The sequence below is a fragment of the Pseudopipra pipra genome, chromosome 1 (genome assembly GCF_036250125.1).
Source record: "Pseudopipra pipra isolate bDixPip1 chromosome 1, bDixPip1.hap1, whole genome shotgun sequence".
Lineage (NCBI taxonomy): Eukaryota > Metazoa > Chordata > Aves > Passeriformes > Pipridae > Pseudopipra > Pseudopipra pipra.
Window position 1 is genome coordinate 51,022,924 of NC_087549.1, and position 22,112 is coordinate 51,045,035.

Consider the following 22,112-nt stretch of genomic DNA (forward strand, 5'->3'; position numbering starts at 1 on the left):
GCAATAATAGAGAAGTCTGGAACATGTTTTCTCCAAAAAACCAGTAAACCCAAGACATGCTGGAGGTCTCTTTTACTCTCTGGCATCTTTACTTGTTCTAGGGTGTTTAAGGTTTCAGGAGGGATGCACACAGCTCCCCCTTTCCACCATATACCTAGGAATTTTACTTCGGAGGAAGCAGACTGTACCTTTTCTGTGGGAATTTGGAGTCCCAGACTCTCTAGGTGAGTGATAATATTTTTCTGGGTCTGGCTCACTGGTATGACATCAGAGCCACCAATTAAAATATCATCAATATATTGATATATCTTAGTCCCTTCCTCAGGAGTAATTTGAGCCAGCTCCTGTGCGAGTGCATGATGGGCCAGGGTAGGGGAGTGTCGGTATCCCTGAGGTAGGCGAGTAAAGGTATATTGATTACCCTCCCAGGTAAAAGCAAAACGATCTCGGTCTGCCTCCTGTAAGGGAACCATAAAAAACATATCTTTGACATCAATAGTTGCAAGAATTGGATGGGCCTGCTCCTGAATTGTAGCAATCAGCTCAGCTATGTTAGGTACTGCAGCTGTCAGGGGGCCACTGTTAGAGTTGAGACGTCGGTAATCTACTGTAAGCCTCCAATTTCCATTAGGTTTACGAACAGGCCATACCGGTGAATTGTATGGTGAGTGTATGGGGATAATCACTCCTTGCTCCTGCAGTTCTGCAATTACTGGAGCAATTCCTTCACGTGCCCCTAAAGGAAGCGGGTAGGGTTTTACGTTTGTTATTTTAGAAGGAGGCAGACTTGGAGCAGTTTGCAACAGACGGACAGAGGGGGGTGGGAGACCAAACACCCATTCTCTCCCTCTGGCATCTGTCCAGGCCCTTCCTTTTAGCAAATCTAGCCCCAGGATGTTAGCTGGTAATGGCCCTACAATCATGGTAGTTTCTGTGGCTGTCTCATCTCCCGGTAACCAGCATTTCACTCGAGCAGTGCGTTGGGGTTGGGATTTGCCAAAAGCATCAGTTACCCATATCTTTTGTTTGTCTGGCTTAATGCCACACTGAGTAGCAGCTTCAGTTTGGAGTGCTGAGACCTGTGCACCCGTGTCTACTACGAATGTAACTAGAGATTTAAAAGGGCCGAGAGGGAAAGTGATTACCATATCTCCCTGGCTGTTTTCTGTGATCCTTCTCATGTAAACCCACTGACCGCTCCCCGGCTCACTTACTGGGAGAGGCGAACCCCGTTTCCCGGCTGGGAACTGGTTAAACTGATTTCTGGTGGGGCTGAGGGAACTACAGTGTTGGGCTCCTGGGGAGAGTTGCCCCCAGGGGGTGACTCATGCTCTTTGATCTTATCCCAATGCTTTATCAAGTGTTCCAAATTAGCTGTAGGTAATTTGTCCATCACCTCTCGAGGAATTCCTTTCTCAACACCCTCCACCCACAAACTGTACCTTGTTCGCTCACTAGGTATCACATTTTGCTGACGATTACCTGCCAAAGGTGGTTTTCGAGTTTCTCCCACCCTTCTGATATCTGTTTTTTGTTTAAAACTACTTGTATCAGAGATCCCCAACTGTCTACCAGTAGTTACCAATTCTTGGGCCACCTCCAACCAGGTCATTCCTGGTGGAGCACCCCTTCTTCCGGGCCTGGGGGTTGTCATTATGCGTTCTTGTAGTTGTTTAGCATGGGTTTTTAGTGCATCAGGCAGACCTCTGATTAGAACAGGAAATCTTTGTGGATCCGCCTCGAGTTCCATAGGGGAATGTCGCTGCGAGTCCAACAGTCTTGTATGGATTAATTGGAGGCATGCAGTTTTTTGTACACTTTCGACAATGTGGCCAATTGTGGGGGTTTTAATTGTGTGAGGATCTCCCCTTTCTATAGGGTCTAACCCGCCTGCCCAGTAGGCAGCTCTCTGGGTCAGCGGCCACGGGGCTCGGTTATCATTTGTGGTCAGGAAGACCCCAGGGCCCCAAAATCCTCTGGCCTCATCTTCACTCAACAAAATCCGATCTCCCCCAGTAAGGGACACCCTCCACACATATTCAGTCTCTGATTCACTGGCCTTACGACTGTATTTTTCCTGAATTTTGGCCAGTGCTTCCCCCGTGTACGGGGTAATTCGTGTGGTAGTTTGCCTGTCTGTCCCCTGGCCAGTGGTTTCAGTTTTAATGAGGGGACGCATATGTATTACCCCCTCCTCCGGGTAACTTTGCTTCAACTCTTCTAATTCCCCAGAGGGGTACAGGGATTTGTTAGCATCTACCGGTTTAGGGTATTTTGAATTAATGTCTCGCAATTCACAATTTTTCATTTCCAGTATTTTTTTAAGCCTTTCATTTTGTTCCTCCTCATCTTCAAGGGCTGACCTAAGCAATGAGTTAATCTCTCTCTCTTTCTCCAGTGCCTGACGTTCAGCAGTTAACTGCAGGCGTTCTTTTTCTAATTGCTCCTGTAATGCCTTCATTGTCTCTTGAAGAGACCTTATCACCTCACCGGTAGATTTTTGAATAGCCTCTTTTCCTAGCTGGTCCTGCAAAGTTCTCATTGACTCTTGGAAAGATTTTATCATTTCACTTACAGATTTTTGAATAGCTGATTTTTGCCTTTGCACTGCTCTAAGGAATACGCCTAAGACAGCACCCACAAAAAACAGTTCTAAACCAAGGATAGCTATTAGGAGGGAATAATCCCCATATAACACAACCTGGGGTGTCATCATCCCCTTTGCCTCAGTCATTAACCCGGCTTAGGTTAATGTCTTTCTCCCCCTTAGCCCTCTGAGGGCTGGTTTGACTCTCTCCTGGAAAACCTTTCAACAGGTCCAGGTACCAGAGAACCTTTCAACAGGTCCAGGCCACACCAGGACACCTTTCAACAGGTCTGATGTGCCCGGGTCACACCGAGAGGAGACAAATTCTTACTATAATTTTATTGCGAGGGGACAGTCACCATTTGACTCGCCCTCGGTACCAGTTTTAGACTACACCGATTACTCCACTATATCCAAAGGATCCTGTCCGTGACGCCAAAAAATGTTACGACCCGCCCCAGGAAAAGAGGAGGGGGGAGGTAACCCAGGTTTTATCAAAAATTCCTTTGGCGTGGATTAAAGCGAAACGACACTAAATAATCGGTGTATGAAAATATATATTGATAAGATTTATTTTAACAATTTTGAATCAACAGGTAAGTTAACATTTTTGGGTGCTGTCATAATCAATAGGTAAGCTAACACTTTTGGGTGCTGTCATAACCTTTCTGGGGAGGAGAAAAATGCATAGGGGAGGGAAAGGCAGGATAAGAGCCAGGGAGAGTAAGAGAAAAGAGAAGAACCCCTTTTGGGGGGGGAGAAACTGTTTAGGGGAGAGGAAAACCAGGATGAGAGTAAGGGAAAAGAGAAGCTGAGAGTATAAAAGAAATGGACATAGTCACCGCCCACTGGATCCAGCGATGCTTGAGAGCGATGGTCTTGATTCGCAGGCGGTGGGGGAGAAGGAGAACTCCCGAATTCTCAAAGTCACCAGTCAGTTTATATACCCTCAGCATGCTCTGGCACCTCCCTGGCATGAGGGGTTGTTTTTCCTTTTTTGGGCTTAGTCCACCTGAGGCATCTTCTAGGCCTTGTGCTGTGTCCTTTGTGTTTCGCCTGGTTCCCGCCTTTCAAGTTTAGCAGAGGGGGGCCTTGGTTGCCCATCAGATGTATCAATAGTCAAAAGCCTGCAAGGTCAGTACTTCACACCTTCAGCACTGGAGCGAGGGAGGCCTTGGTTGCCCATCAGATGCATCAATAGTCAAAAGCCTGCAAGGTCAGTACTTCACACCTTCAGCACTGGAGCGAGGGAGGCCTTGGTTGCCCATCAGATGCATCAATAGTCAAAAGCCTGCAAGGTCAGGACTTGTCTTTTCAGGACTTCACACCTCCAGCACTGGAGGGAGGGAGGCCTCGGTTGCCCATCAGATGTATCAATAGTCAAAAGCCTGCAAGGTCAGGACTTCACACCTTCAGCACTGGAGGGAGGGAGGGGCTCGACTGCTCATCAGAGGTATCATGCAAGTCGAAAGCCTGCAAAAGTCTCCTAGAATGCATAAATCATCAACCATTTCAGTCTCTGACAGGGGGTGCTTTGAAGTGTTGCAGGTGGGGTCACAGCAGGGCTTCAGAGAAAGACATTATCATTGGCACTCCCTGCTCCATGATGAGATCCTTCACAGGATGCAATTTTAATCTTTAGTGGCCATTTCAGCTGTTATATCAGGTTTTATTTCAGAGCTTGTGTGCAGATTTCATGAGACCAGAATTACCCATCTGTTATGGAATCAGTGCTGTTGTACTCTGCAGGAAATTGTGTGTTACACGGTAAAGCCAAAGCACAGTCTAATTGGATGCCTATGGACACACCTAGCTTATAGCCTAACTCAACAGTTTGCTCCTAAGTCCTTAACTGCCCACACGGCATAACTGTGAATGAGTATAGTGCTTTTTTTCATAAGTTTTTCTTCCTTTGAAACAAAACCCTATGTGGGGGTCATTGAGGTTCAACATGGGATCCTCAAGAGGATCAACAAGGCAAAGTGCAAGGTGCTGCACCTGGGGTGGGGCAACTCCCAGTATCAACACAGGCTGGGGTATGAATGGATTGAGAACAGTCCTGCCAGGAAAGAATTAGTGGAGGAGAGATTGGACATGAGCAGGCAATGTGAGCTTGCAAGGCAGAAAGCCAAGTGCATCCTGGGCTGCATCAGAAGAAGCACGGTCAGCAGGTGAGGGGAGGTGATTCTACCTCTTCTCCACTCTGGTAAGACCCTACCTGGCGTCCACTGCATCCAGCTCTGGGATTCCCACTACAAAGAAAACATGGATTTGTTGGAGCAAGTCCAGAAGAGGACCACAAAGATGATCAGAGGGTTGGAACACCTCTCCTATGGAGACAGGCTGAGATACTTGGGTTTGTTCAGCCTGGAGAAGAGAAGGCTCCAGGAAGACCTTATAGCAGCCTTCCAGTACCTAAAGGGGGCCTAGAGGAAAGCTGGAAGGACTTTTTACAAAGGTGTGAAGTGAAAGGACAAGGGCTGATGGCTTTAAAATGAAAGAAGATAGATTCAGACTGATATAAGGAAGAAGTTTTTTACAAAGAGGATGATGAATCACTGAAACAGGTTGCCCAGAAAGGTGGTGAATACCCTATCGCTCGAAACATTGAAGGCCAGGTTGAACAGGGCTCTGAGAAACACAATATACTTGAAGATGTCCCTGCTTATTTCAGGATGGTAGGACTAGATGACCTTTAAAAGTCCCTTCCAACCCAAACTGTTCTATGATTCATTCACTTCACGGTCCCACATGAGAGGCAGTATAAGGAAGACAACCAGGTTTGGCTCCTTGTGTCCCTTTCCCTTCAGGCTTTGTTGTCCCAGTTGCCCTGTGCTGAGACATAGTGCTCCAGGGTGTGTCAGACATAACCTCAGACTTCCATCTTCCAATTAAGCTCTTCTCTTGAGCACCTCTAAGTCACATGTTTTTCTAATTTCTTCTTTTGTGTATATTTGCATTTTCCATCCTGGAAAATGGATGGGATTTTGGTGTATACTCAAGTGGGAGATCATACATAGATTTACCCATGCTGTAGGCATCAACTTTTCATCATCACTTTAATTCTTTTTCCAGCCATGCCAAAGAAGTTAAAGAATATTTTGTGTTCTGAAAGGCAATAAAAGCACACTGGAAAGATTGAATGGTTAAGAATACAGCCAGCAGAAAGCAGCGCACTTCCAAGTGCCCTCTTCTTTGCTTGCAGTCCTGCTATTTTGAGAACTCACAGTCTACAAGGAACAGTTACAAATAGATGTAAAACACACAAAGTCATGGTCCCTTCCATCCTATGTGCTGCTTGATTATTATCTAACCTTTTAATGTAAGTTATGTACAGTTGCATGGAATATATAATATCTTTCTGAATTAAAAAACTATTAAACACTGACTATAGAGGATAAACTACCCAGTCATTGGTCATACACAGTTCAACTCTTTTTCCTTGCTAATATCAAACTAAATGTTCTAGAGAAGTTTTTCAAAGCACAAACAAGAATATGAGGAGGAAATATCCGCATACACCTAAATAATTTCCTTCTTAATTTAGCAAAAATATATGCTCATGAAATGAAAATGCAAATCCAATGCAAATCTTGTAAAGGATTTTCTATCTACGGAGAGATCAAAAGTGTGTATAGATTCCCCACCAATCTCAAGTAATACTCTAATACCCAGAAGACTGGATTTAAAAGGATTTTTGTGGTCACCACTGCTTTCCCTGCTTTAAAGTCATATCTTGGTAAGCATGATTTGAAGAACTGAGAGAGCAGCAAATCAAAACACAGACAAAAAACCCCAAGCAAACAAACAAACAGAAAGAAAATCAAAACCATGGCATAGAAATAAGTTACTGAAGAAATCTCAGCAAATAAATTTCAGCAGAAACAATGTCAGGTGTAAAATAGGAGAGGAAAACATACTCCTCCAGGCCCCACAATGGATATTGTTTTTATCCAAAATCAGCAATGGCAACCCTTCAGCTAAACATTAGCGCATCAAATTCAGTAGCATAAATCAAAACAGAACCTTCTAAAATCATTAATAGAAATGATGCAGATTCAAAATGGGTATTAAGAACTTCATTCCAGAGCAAGCCATAACTAATCATAGACTAGACTGTATCCAATATTCAGTGATTCACACTGAGGGTGAACCCTGCTTTGTAAAGGGCTGAAAAATCTCCTTTCTTATCACCTGGTTTTCCTAGGCACTGCAGAGCTGGTAGCAAACTCATTTGCTCTCCAAGCTCAGGGCTCTCCATCTGCTGCTGACTTTTGATGGGACAGGAGCAAGAAAGACCCAGGTGACCTCAGAAAGCAAGATCATTTTTAAAGCATCTAAATCCTTTGAAGGGGATGCAGGAAAGGCCAGGAGCCTTTCCAATTTGTCAGTTTGGAATAGTTGTACAATACAAATTATTTCTTCTTTTCTGCTACTTACTTACAATTAAAGGAGTTACAGCAATGATACCTTAAATTTTGTAACTTCATGTTTTTCACCTGTTTCCGTGCATCTCTAATCCTTGTCAAAGAAATTCATGCAGCGATGTAAAATAGCACCTGACGAGTTTTGAGCTTGTGTGGGATGAGTTTCTCTTTATTTAGAATTTCTGCAGGAAACAGTTATTCAGACTGAAAGTTGCACAGGCTAGGTAGGCAGCACCAAAAAAATAGTTGGAAACAGCTCAAGTACAGAAATACGGGTTTTTCCAATGTCTTAAAACTTCATCTCAGAGTAAACAATGACATCCTAAAATTCATATGTGATTATCACAGACATTTCATATTTGTTTATTCTCTGCTACCCAGTGTCTCATGAATTTGAAAATGAAGGACTAAGCAGATCTATGTGTTCTAACAAAAGGCACTAAGTGATAACCCGTGGCCACAGGACACAATGGTAGAAACTGTTGCGGTCTTCAGAACATAAGAGACTAAAAGAGCATTATGCTTTTCAGTAAAATGAAAATCTTATCTACATATAGACTGACTGATACTGGAAAGACTCAGTAGTTTCTGGAACTGATGATAACGGTTAACCACAATCTCCTGGTACAGCCACATTTGATTTTAAAATTCTACTTGGTATGTCTTTGTCTGTTCTCCATTTGTGACATTCTGTCCATTTATCTACCAGGTGGAAGATTATTTTCCTGTGGTTACTACTCATTTGTTATAGCATGAAGGATAGCTGATCCTTAGTGAGACTCTTTCTTAAAAGATTCTGTTCATAGGTAATTCTTCTTAATATAAATTTTATGCCATAGCAAGCAGGGTTGTGTTCTTCATCTCCTTTTATTGCTAACAGCATTTATACTAAGTACAATAATATTAGTAATATTCTATTACATTTGTTCAATATTTTCCATTTGAACTTTTTCAAAGCATTTATGAAAAATATTTAGCATGCTGTAGTTTTGTGAGGAGCCTTCTGATTTCCTGTCTTGTCTCTGCACCGTTGGACCCATCTTTCTCATATGTCCTGTAAGCTGTTGGAGTTCATTATCACCAGTTAAAAATAGCTCATCATACAACTCAGTTCATGTAAACAGATAAAATTATGTCAAACTCATAGAATTTAGGTCCATTTCTGCCAGTAGTTTGGTAGATATAATAATTCTCCAGGCTGCAGTTTTTATAATCCAAAAAGATTATTGCTGCTTATGAATGTGTTCAAAAGGGAGCTGATTCCCTTCTTCCATTATCCCCCTCATCCCCTCTTTCAGTGTTTGTTTCATTGTTAGAAATTTTCCTGATCTATGAGATGGAACAGTGAACAAGGTCCCCTACCCAGATAAATCTTTGTCTCTAGGAGCACTAAGGCGTAGTCTGCTTTTCTTCTTTGACATCGAAACACAGACTAATTTAGGTAGCAAGAATCCTGGGATCCAAGGTCCTTCTCAAAAAAATGGGTCCTGCTCATGGCCTTGGCCAGGTGAGTTTTGAAAATCTCCAAGGAGGCATGTTCCTTATCACCTCTGGGGAACCTACTCCTGAAATTAGCCACTCTATCTGTGAGGACGTTTTTCCTTATATGTAAATTGAACTGGCCATACGTGTGCTAGCACTGCCCTGATGAGGGCTCAGTTTCGTTGCTACCATGGCCTGCTGCTGACTCCTGCTCATCGTGCACCTGCCAGGCCCCCTTGTCCTCTCCTTCCCAGCTGCTTCAAAGCCTGTGCAGGAGCTGCATGGGTTATTTCCCTACAGATGCAGAGCTCTGCATTTGCTCTTTGTTGATCCGGGTGAGATTTCTGCCAGCGCATCTCTCCAGCTTGCTTGAGAAGGACTCAGTGGCGATCTCTGAGGATGCTGATTGTAAGCAGACGCCGGTTGCACTTTGGATCACACTCAGCAGTTCAGCCAGTTTTTCAGCCACTTCATAGTTCACCCATCCAGTTCTCCTTTTCTCTCCAAGAAAAATATTTGCAAGAAACTGTCATTCCTTAGAGGTTTAGAACTGGACATTAATTATTTTCTATTCTTTTGCCAGTCCTACCATTGTTAAACCTGAAATATCAGGCAAAGCAGGTACAGAAAACTAAAATTAATGACAAAAACAGCTTATGTTTTCCCCTCTGCTCTGTATTTTTTAATGAATGGTTGCTCTAACTATAGGTAACTATGGGCAAAACACAACTGGTTGCAAAGGATGTGCTGCTCCTGTGCTGCCAGAGCTGAAGAACTCCCTCCAATCTGGCCATAGCAGAGATGCTCTTCAGGAAGGGAAGGGCAGACAAGCAGCCTACATGTATTGCTATCCAGAGCTCAGGCTTTACCTTCTGCCTGCTTGTTTTTCACCCCTCTGTGGTTACAACACACATCTGCTCAACTATGCATGGGGACAAGTGATTAGGTGAAGTAATTCTCTCCTGAAGTGCTGTAGATATTTCACTTAGTTAGACTTTGAAAGGGGAAGATGACAAATCAAACCCATTCTGTCTCTCCCAGATATGATATCCCATGCTCTCCACAGAGAGCACTTCCAACCCTGATTACAGGTTTTTAGCATAAGTATAAATCAATCTGCTCCTTCCACTGGAACAAAGTGGTTTTGCTGCTTTTATTCTCCCCTAAAGAAAAAAGGCTGCTTCAGTTGTATTGGATATCAAAAATACCATCAAAACATAATCTGAAACAGTATGTAATTATTTTTTCATTTCAGATCAGTCTTTGACAGACATGCCTGAAGGCAAAATAGATTCATATCCCTAACAACCTTCTAGCAGTTGAAATCTATAAACAGCTTATACAATGTGCAAATTGCTATTTCAACAAATGAGAAAGGCTTAAAATAAATCTCCAAAAAGTAAAGTAACTAAATTAAACTCTGAACAGTAAACACTTTCTGTAGCAGAGAAAAGTGGACAGTCATTTAATAAATCTCTTTTTAATTGCATTCATTTTGTTAAAGGAAATATTCCAAAATGAACGAAGTTTGTGTTGGTTCCTCTAAATATTGCACTGAAGTCAGACCAACTACACTGATTTTCTTCTAGAGACCATGAAAACTCAGTCATATCATGAGCGTAAGAAATGGGAACGTAGATACTACCCCATGATACATATCCTGAGTACATTCTCAAATTACAGAAGAGCCTGGGGACATGTAATGTTGTGAATAACCAAAACTCTATTGTCTAAAATTGAGCTGTATCTTCTGTCATAGCATCTCCTTTGGGCTTTATTCCTGCAAGTTTTGCTGGAGCAGAAACATTTCGGATTTCTCAGTGAAACTGTACCTCTAGGAGGGATATTGAAAGTTCAAATTTTTTTTCAGCATCAGGAAACTAGGTGTTCTGGAGAATCTGATTAAAACTACTGTGTGAATCATAAGGTCAACAAATGCAGAGACAATGTGTTTCATGTAGGCAGCTAGTTATCCTCAGGGACACATCGATGGCCTTAACTGTCCAGAAAGATAAGTTAAATAATCTATTCTTAGAATTTAGTGCAAGAACCCAGTCATGCACCCTTTCTATTTTCCCCTTTAGTTTATTTGTCTAGTTTCACTAGTCTGAGGAACAGACACTGATGCCGTATAAGGAAGAAAAAGAAGTTGAGTCCAAAGGGAGACAGATCCTCTGTTTCTTCATCAATCTGAACTCTCACCACACAACACTGCACTGCATTTCCCAGGCAGGAGATGGTGCGATCAGGGGGTGCAAGCCCCCCCTACACTTCCCAGGGCACAGGGAAGCCTCCTCAACAGCCCATGTGTGCCCCACTGCTGGGCTGCATCCCAAAGCTGGGTTGATGTATACCCAGAAGATGGTAAAGACTCTTTGTCCCATGGACTGACAACATAGGGATCTATTATTTGGCTGAAAGGAAAAGATCCCTGTGTCCTTCTTGTGGTTAAATAGTGCAAGAGCATATGTCAGGTTTGTAGCTGATTCACCTAGTCCTATTGCTATGGAAAAAACCACGGCATGGCTTTATGGTATGGCATGGCATAACCATGACAAGTACTTAACAAAGAAAAAATAAAACCCAAAGTAGGAACTGATTTCATTACATTCAGGAATTTTTTTGGTCCCATGAAAAGTGGCATTTGTTAAACTAGTGGAATACTGACAATAGTTACCAAATTGTTGTCACAATGCTGAAATCTCTACATATATGGATGAGACATCAAGAATTAATACTTTTCTTATTATATGGTTATCTAATTTCCAGATTTTATAATGGAAGTTTGATGCTATAAAAAAGCATTATACAAACTCAGCAGTATCTAAGTGGGGAGTTTTCTGTTACAGGCAGTACCTATGTTTTGACTATAGTTGTATAACAGTGAATCAAAATGTAATGATTATCCAAAACACTAAAGTTAAATCGAGGGATGCATCTATACAAAATGAAACACAGCCATGTGTGCTTTCTCCTGGGTTATGAAAATAATGTATTTAAACATTTTAGCAGACTTTTGTGTTCTCCATTAAGTAGAAATATACTCCACCAGTTATGCTAGCAAAGCTTAAAGCATTTAGAGCAGTAGCATTTCTTCAAGGTTTAGCATGCATGACTCCTAGTTAATATTCCCTCGGTATTTTTAAAAAACTGAATTATCTATTTATGTTTAAATTCTGAAACATATTTCGTTTAGGTTGCTAGTACAAAGTCTTACTGAAGTTTTTTAATCCATTTCAGCTTTAGCAAGTATTCTCCACAGTATATCAGCTGAAGACTTTCCTGTTTGTCTTAATTTACTGTGAATAAATTTGTTTCTACAATTAGCACACAGGCCCCTAAAGCCAGAAATACCCTAAATTAGTGGTACAGTGCATTTTGGGATGTTACTTAATTACTAAATCTAAGTAGTAGAACTATGAACAAGAAGCTTCTTTTAAGTATTAGGCAACTTTCAAGACAGAGTTGAAACTTCCCAATGGAAATAGGATGATCTTTACATGTTTCACTAACAAAACCTACTTAAAGCAATGTGAGGCATTACGTAACATTTAAAAATAAAGGAGATAAAACAGCTTTGTTTTTGTAAAAAAACCCTTTTATATAAGCCTATTGAAGTTTATGTGCCAATTATGAATACTCAGCCTGTCATTTTAAACTCTTGCAGACAAGGACAGAACCTTTTGTCGTTAGAGTTGTGGCTATTTGTGGGAGCAAGCAAGAAATATCATGGGGGTTTTGAGCTTTCCTCAGCCTGTGGGTGTGCAAATCAAGAGAGCTGATTCCTCCTTGCATAGTTGCTTCATGTGAAAAACATGAGCAGCACTGGGTGCAGGGAAAGCACGTTTGGCCAGCGTGAGCCAGAGAAAATCTGGCTCAGCTCAAAGACAGTGGTCTTCCATGAAGCCCTGGAGAGAAATTTGCAGTGCTGTTATGCATGAGACTGAATAATTCAGCTTATATTTCTTTTATGTGTCACAAGGCAGTGACAACAAATAAAAGATATTTGTTAAAGCAACTAGATGTTTAGGGTTTTTGGGAAATACGACATCCCTCATGATAAATGAACTCCTTCTTTGGGAGCACGCGGGGCCGTGCCTGCTGCCAGCTTCTGAGCAAAGAGTAAAGCAGTTTGTGAAAGCTTTAGCACAGCATTTCCTTGCCTTTACGATTTTGTCACCATGTCAGCATTTTAACATCACACGAAACCTAATTTTTTTCATAATAGCATAATCTAAATCGAGAGTTTAGTTTCTTAAAGTTATAATGAGATTTCTGTACATGGTTCCAGCTCCAGGTGGGGCACCATCTGCAGCACTGGTCGTTAAGCAAACATTGACACATTAGTCACTGGACAGGTACAAAATAAATGCTATCAAAATGCAAAAAATAAAATTGAGCAACAGATTTGTGGGAAAAATGAGTCTCCAATGTTCATATCACCTAGACATTTAAAACAGGAATTCTTAACATTTTCTTAATCTGATTTTGTTTTCTTTTTATAATACATTAAACAAATGGATCTTTTTCTAATATTTCCATATCTCACAATTGTCTGGAACATAATATAATGTAATAATATAATAATATATAGAAAAATTGTACAATCATGCTAGTGAAGTTTACCTCCTTCCTAATAGAAATAATAATCTGAATGTTGTTGTTATCCACATGTGTTTATTTTGTCACTTTTTATTCTCTTTTTATTTTTATATCAACATTTGTTTTGTCACGGTAGCTATCTATGGCTAGTACTACTTACTGGCAGACAGTAGGGCAGCTGCTCACCAGCAACAACATGGATTTGTCACTCAAGTCCCTGGGCAAGATGGATGGATTTTGACCTGCGTAATGGGCTTTTCCTCTTCTGGAAAATTGAGAGACAAAGGAGAAATCTATAGTACTCTTGCACTGTTTGGCTTGGACCCTTGTGAGCTGCACACACCTTTTCTGAGAGCTGGGAAATGTTGCTGCATCCCATATTTTGGACATAGCCAGCAAATATCAGGGAATTGTCTTGGGTAGGTATGCCTTTGTTTTCAGTCGTTCTTTTGTTGGCACTTATTTTTCTGTTTTTACATAAGAAAAGGATGAGCAGAGATTTCTTATTTACCCTCTCGGCCCAACTCACTGCTTCAATTTTTTCTATCATGGATACTTTTGAGCATCTCCTCTTCAGTGCAAATTCTCTTTTGAGCATTTTTTAATGTCTTTAAAAAAGACATGTCTTTTCTTTAAAAAAGACATCTTTGCTGTCTTTTTTTTCTGAGCCATCCATTCTTTGTGAGCTGATTCAAAATTTGTATGGCTCACGTATCCGTTTTTTCAAGACAGTGAAACCTTCATTAGTTTTCATTTCATTTTATACTGTATGTATTCTAGTAATTTCTTCACTTTCTTAGTGGATGGTGCATGTTAAAGAGCATTTTTTTATTGATCTCTCCACAATGACATCAAGTATTTCCTCTGTGTGCTTGGAATTAATTTTAAATGAGTTGACCTGTATGAGCAATTCAAATGAATGTTATCAACATGTATTGTCAGCTTTGACTTGCGCAATATTCACTTACAGTTTTGTTATCTTCCACTGAAATTTTAGAGATATTTCTTGGACTTTTGTAACAAGTACGTATTTGCCAGCTGTAAATTTGTCACCTAACAAATCATTTTCTTTCCAAAGCATGGGAAATTACACAAAGCAGGATGAGATATATTAAATATAACACTTGTTTCCAAAAGGAGACTTTTGGCAGTCCAGTATTATTTGGAACGCTTGGACCAGACACATGGTTAGATGATAAGGTGTCTACAGTTTCATGTGCAATTTCACATTTTTCATGAAGAGTCGTACCAATGAAAATGAAAAGGTTCCAGGCAAAATAAAAACATCTCAAGAGAGCATTTTGGTTAAATCTGAAAACATCAGATATACTAGTTCTTCCCCCAACACCAAGGCCATTTCAAAGCCATGTTGATGTGCGCATGGAATGCATTTTAAATAAACTAATCTTTTGTTCAGATTATATTTCAACTAGTCATTCTTTTCTGTGCAGAAAAATGACCATTTCTCAATTTTCTGATTTTCTTTTCAGACAGATGAAATTAACCTTACCACTGTAAAGGATTTAGCTGAAGGAACAGGTCCAGGTTGGTGTACTATATGTCAAGAAAGATGCTGATAAAAATGACAAAACCTAGAAAAAATTACCTTTGGAAAAAGATAGGATGAACTGAGCTTATTTATCCTGATAGAGAAAAGACCACAGAGAACATACTAATAGTTTTGAAATACACAAAAAAATTGCTTCCTACAGGGGGGACACATGATATGTACACAGCAAAAGCAATGAGCTTAAATAACAGACAAAAACATTCAGTTTATACATTATCAAAGATTCAGTTTAGACATTATTATTACTGATGAAAGTAGTGGAGCTTGGGAGTTGATTGCCTGGATAGATTATGCAGTCTCTGCTAACAGACATGTTTAAGAAGCAGTAAGTCAAATATCTGTTAGGAGGGTCACAGATTCTGTTTTCAGGCATGAAACTGGGATAAGAATATTTTTGAGACACTGTGCTTTCTTCATTTGAAGTTCTGATTTTTATTAATGATGATTTTTTTTTGTCTCATTCCATGGCCACTCATTTCTTTAGTCAGCTCGTGTAGGAGATGTTACCTTTCTCTGACTCTTTCTTTTGTCTTCTGATTTGTGATGTACTAAGCAGTGCAGTGTCAATTAGTTTTCCGTCTTTGCCTATAATGGTATTCGAAAGTCCTGCTTAGAGTTTCTAATTTGCCATTAATTTTATTTTACTGTCTTTTATTTTACAATACTAAAATAATCACAGTCTCAGAACATACTGTAATGTCCCATAATGTATAATGATTCTTCTAATGGTTCAGGTTTGAAATGGAATAATTTTCCTAGACTAATCACCTCATCAAAGAATCATAATGGCAACCTCAAGTGGTGTCTGTAGTCATGAACTCAAAGCATTGCACCAATCTAAATCTCACAATCGACCTTCTAATGTCTCTGTAGCAGAAGCTTCAACAACCTTAAACTGAAATAATGTTGCCAATGCATATTCATCTCTCTCTCATTATCAGCAAGGCCTCCACAAATTTTCACTGATTCTCTACCGGGACTATTGGTGTCACATGAACACCACTCTCATGTGAGCAAAGAGTGCATGAAAGTGACAATTATAACTATTCTCCAAGGTTGCATATCAAAATGGATGTCTTCACAATGTTTTTGTGGGTTTTTTTTAACTGAAGAATTACGCTCTATGCACACTCAGCAAATACTAAACACACCTTCAGTTCTTATGTTGTAACTGGGAAAACGTCTAGCTGGCTAATATGATTCCTATTTGTTTTGCTGATGTTTATGTCTGGTTTATTATTTAATTTAAATTTTATGTCAGTTAGAATGAGATATGTCTTTGCTTTGAGGGATACGGGACTAGCTGTGTTTTGGTTTTCAGCCTTAAATATAAATTTCCTGGTTTGCTTGGTCATTAACAGAAGAACATGTAAGCTTTTCCCTGTGATAGGAGATGCAATACCTAAATAGACCTCAAATATCGTGAATGAATACATGGAGCTGGAAAGAGCTATTATATAATTATATAATAGAATTTTATTGTCATATTGTACACTGTATATTGTATAAAGCTTGTTGAGGACAACGAAATCTTTGCAATGCAGAATGACAGAATGTTTTTGTCTCATTCAAGGAAAGAAGTTTGAAAAAATCACTCAGTTAATTCAGTTTTCTTAGAAAGTACAGCTCTGCTCAAATTAAAGCAAGGTAGTGACCAAAGGCGATGCCATTAATCCACACTGATGGATTAATTTCTTTGCAAATCCAAGCTCTCCAAAGTCTTCAGAAGAACTGTATGGGTAAGTTTTGTAAAGGCAAAATGCTTCAGGTATTAAATACCTTCACTTAACTCTAAAACCTGAGAACCCTACCAGAAACTGTGGAGAAATACAAGAACGATTTCTGCATTCCTCTATGACAAAATATTATCCTTACCTTTGTTACCTAAAGTGGAGTCAGAGAAAGGCAGGTTTTTAAAACTTAGAAATGGTTCCTTTTTGTCAGTTCTAATTGGCAGTGAACCATTTGCTATGCATTCACAATATTTAAATACAGGAGAAGATGCACTACTCTCCAGCCTGCCCTTGTGCCTTAATGAGTCTGTCAAAGAAGTATACTGAAATATAGCATTAATATAAGGGGCAAAGCAAAAGTAATAACTATTTCTTATAATTCCTTCATAATTCAGCAAACCAAGCACAGCAATAAGACAGCGTTTCCAGGATGGTAAAATAAGCTAGACATTGTTTTAATTCATGGATCAAATAGATTACCATATAAACACAAAAATAAAGAAAAAGTAGAAATAAAGCCACACTTCGTGTGTGATTTTTATTTAGTTTTCTTCCAAACCCACAAAAGTTGAATCTGTCAGAAAAAGGATAAGGTAAATCTCCTTTTATTCAAATTGTGATTCTTGTGAGCCAGTTTTTCTTAGAAGAATATGAATATTAATTCACAAAGAATAGACTTCTTAAAAATGGCAAAGACAAAGAGAAGTTCTAAGAAAAAATCTGTTAAATGTGATGGTTTCCTAAATGGTTTTAAACTCTCTTTTCTTTATATGTATCGGTTGCCTAGTAAGATTTCAAGCCCTGACTCAGGCTACTGGCAGAGTTTCTTCTGCAAGATCTGTTTAATATTTTCATGTAAGAATTCTTGGGCACAGATCTGTTTGCAAGATCAAGGCAGAGGTTATATTTTCCCAGGTCATAGAATATTCTGAGTTGAAAGGGCCCCACAAGACTCATAAAGTTCGACTTCTGCCAGGTAGAACAGCATCTTTTGGTAGCCTCGAAAGACCATACATACCATACCTGCTGTACAAATAAAGAATAATGAAAACTTACATTTAAAAAATAATTTATTATATTAATTAAATATAATAATTTTAATATGTAATTTTAATAGTCCATTTCCATTTAATCTACAAATGGTTTTGCAGTTCTATTCTCCTTTCTCATTAGTTGAAGTCTTCCTTCCTCTCCACTACCTGCTGCCCAGATGACAATTAAACATTTATTTTCTGGTCTTAGAAATACTCATGGCTCCTTGGTGTTTAGTATTAAAGTCCAGGTCTGGCTCAGGCAGAATATTTGCACTCTTCTTTTTCTTTCAAGTCTTCAGTTGTGGGGTCTGAGGGACACAAATTTATTTTTCATTTCTCTGTAGAGAAGAACATCTTCCTTTGATCGTATCTCTGAGAGAGTTCACAAGATTCTAGGTGCCATCACCTACTCACTGACATGTTTCTAATCCATGTTCTCTCGCATGATGCAGAAGCAAGATTCCTCATAAGATAGATACTTCACTTAATCCTCCTTTAACTGCCCAGCCCAACCTACAGGTCTAGACCCCTGGACCCATTAGTTGTAATTCTTTTCAACACTTAGCACCCCAGTGTTATATCAATACTAAATCATTGTTCCCTAAACAACTCTCTGGACAGTGTCTATGTTTTCTTGTATTTGTTAGTCCAGCACAGTTTGCTTCCTGGAAACTGCTGCTGTATAAATAATATCTTCAGGATCTCTTGTGTGTTTGCTTGTTATCACAGGGATAGGAGAAGAGACACAAAAAGATGACAAAAAAAGGAATTTTGTCAAATACTTCATTGACATTTCCATGTTGGCAATTGGTCCAATTGTTTATTCAAGGAAAACTCTTTGATCTACTGTATTTCTAGACATTCATACAGTTTTAATAATTAATGCAGTCACCTCTCTGGAAATTGTTAAGGATGTGAAAAGAATAGATTCCTTACAAAACAATGGTATTCTTGATGATATCATACTTGAATAATTTCACTTCTCCTCCTAAGCCCTACTTTAATGACCATACTCTCCTGAGAGGTCTCTGAAGTTCAGCTGATACGGTTTTCTTTGATGAAAGCAAGGTAGCATTGATGGGTTTTGATCAAAAATATATATATATGATATTGGAGATATCCCTGTTAAAAAAAATATACTCCCTTCAAAGAGTATCCATCATTGTTTTAATAAAAACAAATATTTTAATGTTTCAGCTCTGTATGCCTTGCTTTCTAAGTGGATATGTGTGTAATCTGTTAGAGCATTACAGTCTATCTGGGATCACTTAGCTAGCATAATTTAAATAGTGCTCTGCTTTTAAATCAAATCTGCAGAAACAGATTCTTTTGTAAACTCTTAACCTGGGGCATTTGGATCAGGTACACCATGAAAAGTTCTTATTCTCTCCAATTTAAGAATATAAAACGAACATAAAATGAAAATTAAGTACTAAGACAAAAAGTTTTCACAAATTTTCTTTTCCTTTTTTTTTAAAAAAAGAACCTTATTTTGATAAATTTAAACAAAACAAACAAACAAACAAACAAACAAAACCACAAAAAACTTCAGGTGACATTATTGTGTATTTATAGTTCAAGCTATTATTATGGCTCCCAAGTCACAATAATATTTGTTCAAAAAGAGATAAAACTCATCAAAGGGAAAATGCAGCATATAACAGCCCTGCTGTTATCACAAGTGGAAATATGGAAGTAAAAAGGCAGCTAATATAGACTTCTGGGAAATAAAGCACAGTGTAATGGTAAATCTAATACAGCTCCTGAATTTATTTGAGCAAGGTGATAAGGCGACTTGATGATGTTGCATATAAACTAGGGCACGTCTAGTAGATGTTAGTGATGGTGAAGTGCATAGATGAGAGACATATGCTTTCCAACTTCCCTTTGAAAGCACTGGATTCCTGAGGCAATGCACCCAACTGTGACCTTGACAGTTTTCTCCTAATTGAACGACTCTATATCACAAGTCCTGAAAAAAAAAAAAAAAAAAAAAAGGGAGTGTTCAAGCTCCATAAAGAAACATATTTTTAATTTCTCATGCTCTGCCCATTAAATGATTCTATCAATGAATATAAAATTTCAATGTTCTACAGTCATCATGGCTAGGCTCTGCGAACAAAGATTTGGGAAGGGCTCTACCCACATTTATTACAAGCGCGCTGGTGGCTAAAAAGGCCAATACGAGATAGGCACGTCCGGTTGCAAAAGGCACAGCAGAAAGAGTCCTTAGGTGGCAAATTCTGCAAGACACGATTCTTTCTACGTTGTCTTTTCTCCTCAAGAGTGATCCTGCGTGCATTCTCAAAAGCATCAGCAGCATTTTAGATAGTGTGTCTCCAGACCTCCCGATTGGAGGCCAGAGTAGACCAGTTATGTTGATCAATATGGTCAAGGTTGAGATGTTGTTTCAGGGAGTCCTTGTACCTTCTCTTCGGGGCTCCTCTCTTGCGACAGCCAGTGGCAAGTTCACCATAAAGCAAGATCTTAGGGAGGCGGTGGTCCTTCATCCTTGAGACATGCCCTGCCCAACACAGCTGTGTTCTCAGCAACATGGCATCAATACTTGTGATTGCTCCTTGTTCTAGAACAGATGTATTGGTCACATAATCTGACCAGTGGATGTTTAGGATTGTACAGAGGCAGCGTTGATGGAAGCGTTCTAGGAGTCACAGGTGACAGCGGTAGATGACCCATGATTTAGATCCATATAAAAGAGGAGAGTAGACAGCACAATGGCTCTGTAAACACTGAACTTCATACTTTTCTTCAAGTGTTTATTTTGCCAAACTCTTTTATGAAGCTTTCCGAAGGCACTGTATGCCTTTGCTAACCTGTTGTCTATCTCTCCGTCAGTCTTACCGTCCGAGGAGATGAGGCTACCTAGATAATTAAACTGCTGGACTGATTTGAGCTCTGATTCGCCAATGGTGATATGGGCATGATGGAAGACTTCCTGAGGTGCAGGTTGATAGAGAACTTCTGTCTTCTTTAATCTGACTTCCAGCCCAAAGAGCTCAGCAGCATCTGCAAAGTAGGATGTTAAACACTGCAGGGCTGCTTCTGTGTGGGTAACAAGGGCGGCGTCATCAGCATAAAGCAGCTCCCGGACAAGATGGTTTAAGGTCTTAGTGTGAGCCTTCAGTCGCCTTAGGTTGAAAAGGCTTCCATCAGTACGATATCAAATGTAGATACCGTCCTGATCATCGAGGTCTGCCGTGGCCCTTTGGAGCATCATGCTGAAAAAGATTGTGAATAGGGTTGGTACAAGAATGCAGCCTTGTTTCACACCACTGGTTATTAGAAAGGGCTCAGAAAGTGCATTGCCATATCTGACTTGGCCGTGCTGATCCTCATGGAGTGAGATGATCATTTTAAGGTACTCGGGGGGACAACCTAAACCTTCCAAAATCTGCCATAGACCTTTTCTGCTCACAGAATTGAAAGCCTTGGTGAGATCAACAAAGGTTACATAGAGACCTTTGTTCTGTTCCCTACACTTCACCAATGGACCAAATGAAGTTTGTCTTCCTTCATCTGGCAACTCAGTCTTTTACTGAGTGAAAACCCTGATACAGAAAGTTGTGTGACATATATTTGCATATTTAAAATTAAATGTCTAACTCTTCACAAGATGCCCAAGTATGCTATGTGGGAACATACAAATGAAAGAGAACAGATCATACTTGTCAGTAGAGTTGGGACAAGCTGGGATTAAGAGTCAAATGAGTATAAGAAGTCACTGCTTAGACCTTTACAGTATGACAACTGCATAAACAGCTTATCTGTGGAGACAAAGCATAAATGAATTATCATTAATTCAAAACATATTGCAAGTGTGGCAATAGGGAATGTTCAACAAATGGACTGTCTGATTCGAAGGGCAAACAGCCCGATTTTTTTTCCTAACAAATGAAGTAAGCTGGTACATCTAAAATACTTCTGAAAGGAAACATAAAAATTTACAACATATGAATGTATGTAGTGTGAATAATTGTTGCATAGTTAAGAGCTTGAAGACATCCTTCCAGCAATGACTGATTGTAAAAAACCTCACAACCTTCTAGTAAGAAATTGAATAAGAGTGAGGTCTCGATAACTCATTGTCCCAAGAAGTTTTATCCTTTGCGTGTAGAGAGAGGACTTGCCTTTAGCAGAAGTCAAGTGAATCCTTGAGCTGCCCTTGAGCTGCATCAGCCCCCAGGCAGCCCACTGAGCCCCTGTGCTGACACAAAGGTCTCTGGGCTCTCAATGCTCTACTCCTGTAACTGGATTGGCCTGTTAGTTATTCAGGGACTTCAACACATATAAATAAAGAAAAATGATTGTAACTTGCAGGTGTCAAAGGTCCTATTCCTCTGAGGGTTGAGAACTGCAGGGTCAGACCCTGAGCAGTGAACCTGTTTGACCCATGCAGAAGTTGTTCTAAAAATTAACAGTCAACAGATACAAACAAGCTCTTGAAATGAACAGACGTGATTAGGGAGAAAGGCTAAATATTAAATTTTCCTAACCAAGCAGCGAGACAGATGTCAATGAAGTAAGTGAAATGTTGTACAACACAAATGTCCACTAAAATTACTATTATTATCTCTCTGGGTGTAAGATGATGCAAACATATTACATGTAAGATCATAAGGAGGCACTTCCACGAAAGGTCTAGCTTAGAGAATAACT

At 39.7% G+C, this 22,112-nt stretch overlaps 1 protein-coding gene across 1 annotated transcript; it reads right to left on the reverse strand.

Annotated features, from left to right (window-relative positions):
* Positions 1-1,180: 1,180 nt before the first annotated feature.
* Positions 1,181-3,555, reverse strand: LOC135415011 (uncharacterized). The gene has a single exon (XM_064656491.1). It carries the CDS (start codon positions 2,732-2,734, stop codon positions 1,211-1,213), a length of 1,524 nt encoding a protein of 507 aa, XP_064512561.1. The 5' UTR covers positions 2,735-3,555; the 3' UTR covers positions 1,181-1,210.
* Between the last annotated feature and the right edge of the window lie 18,557 nt (positions 3,556-22,112).

What these genes read in the sequence shown, in the direction of transcription:
- LOC135415011 (XM_064656491.1), bottom strand. Translation starts at nt 2,734, where the DNA reads ATGACTGAGGCAAAGGGGATGATGACACCCCAGGTTGTGTTATATGGG.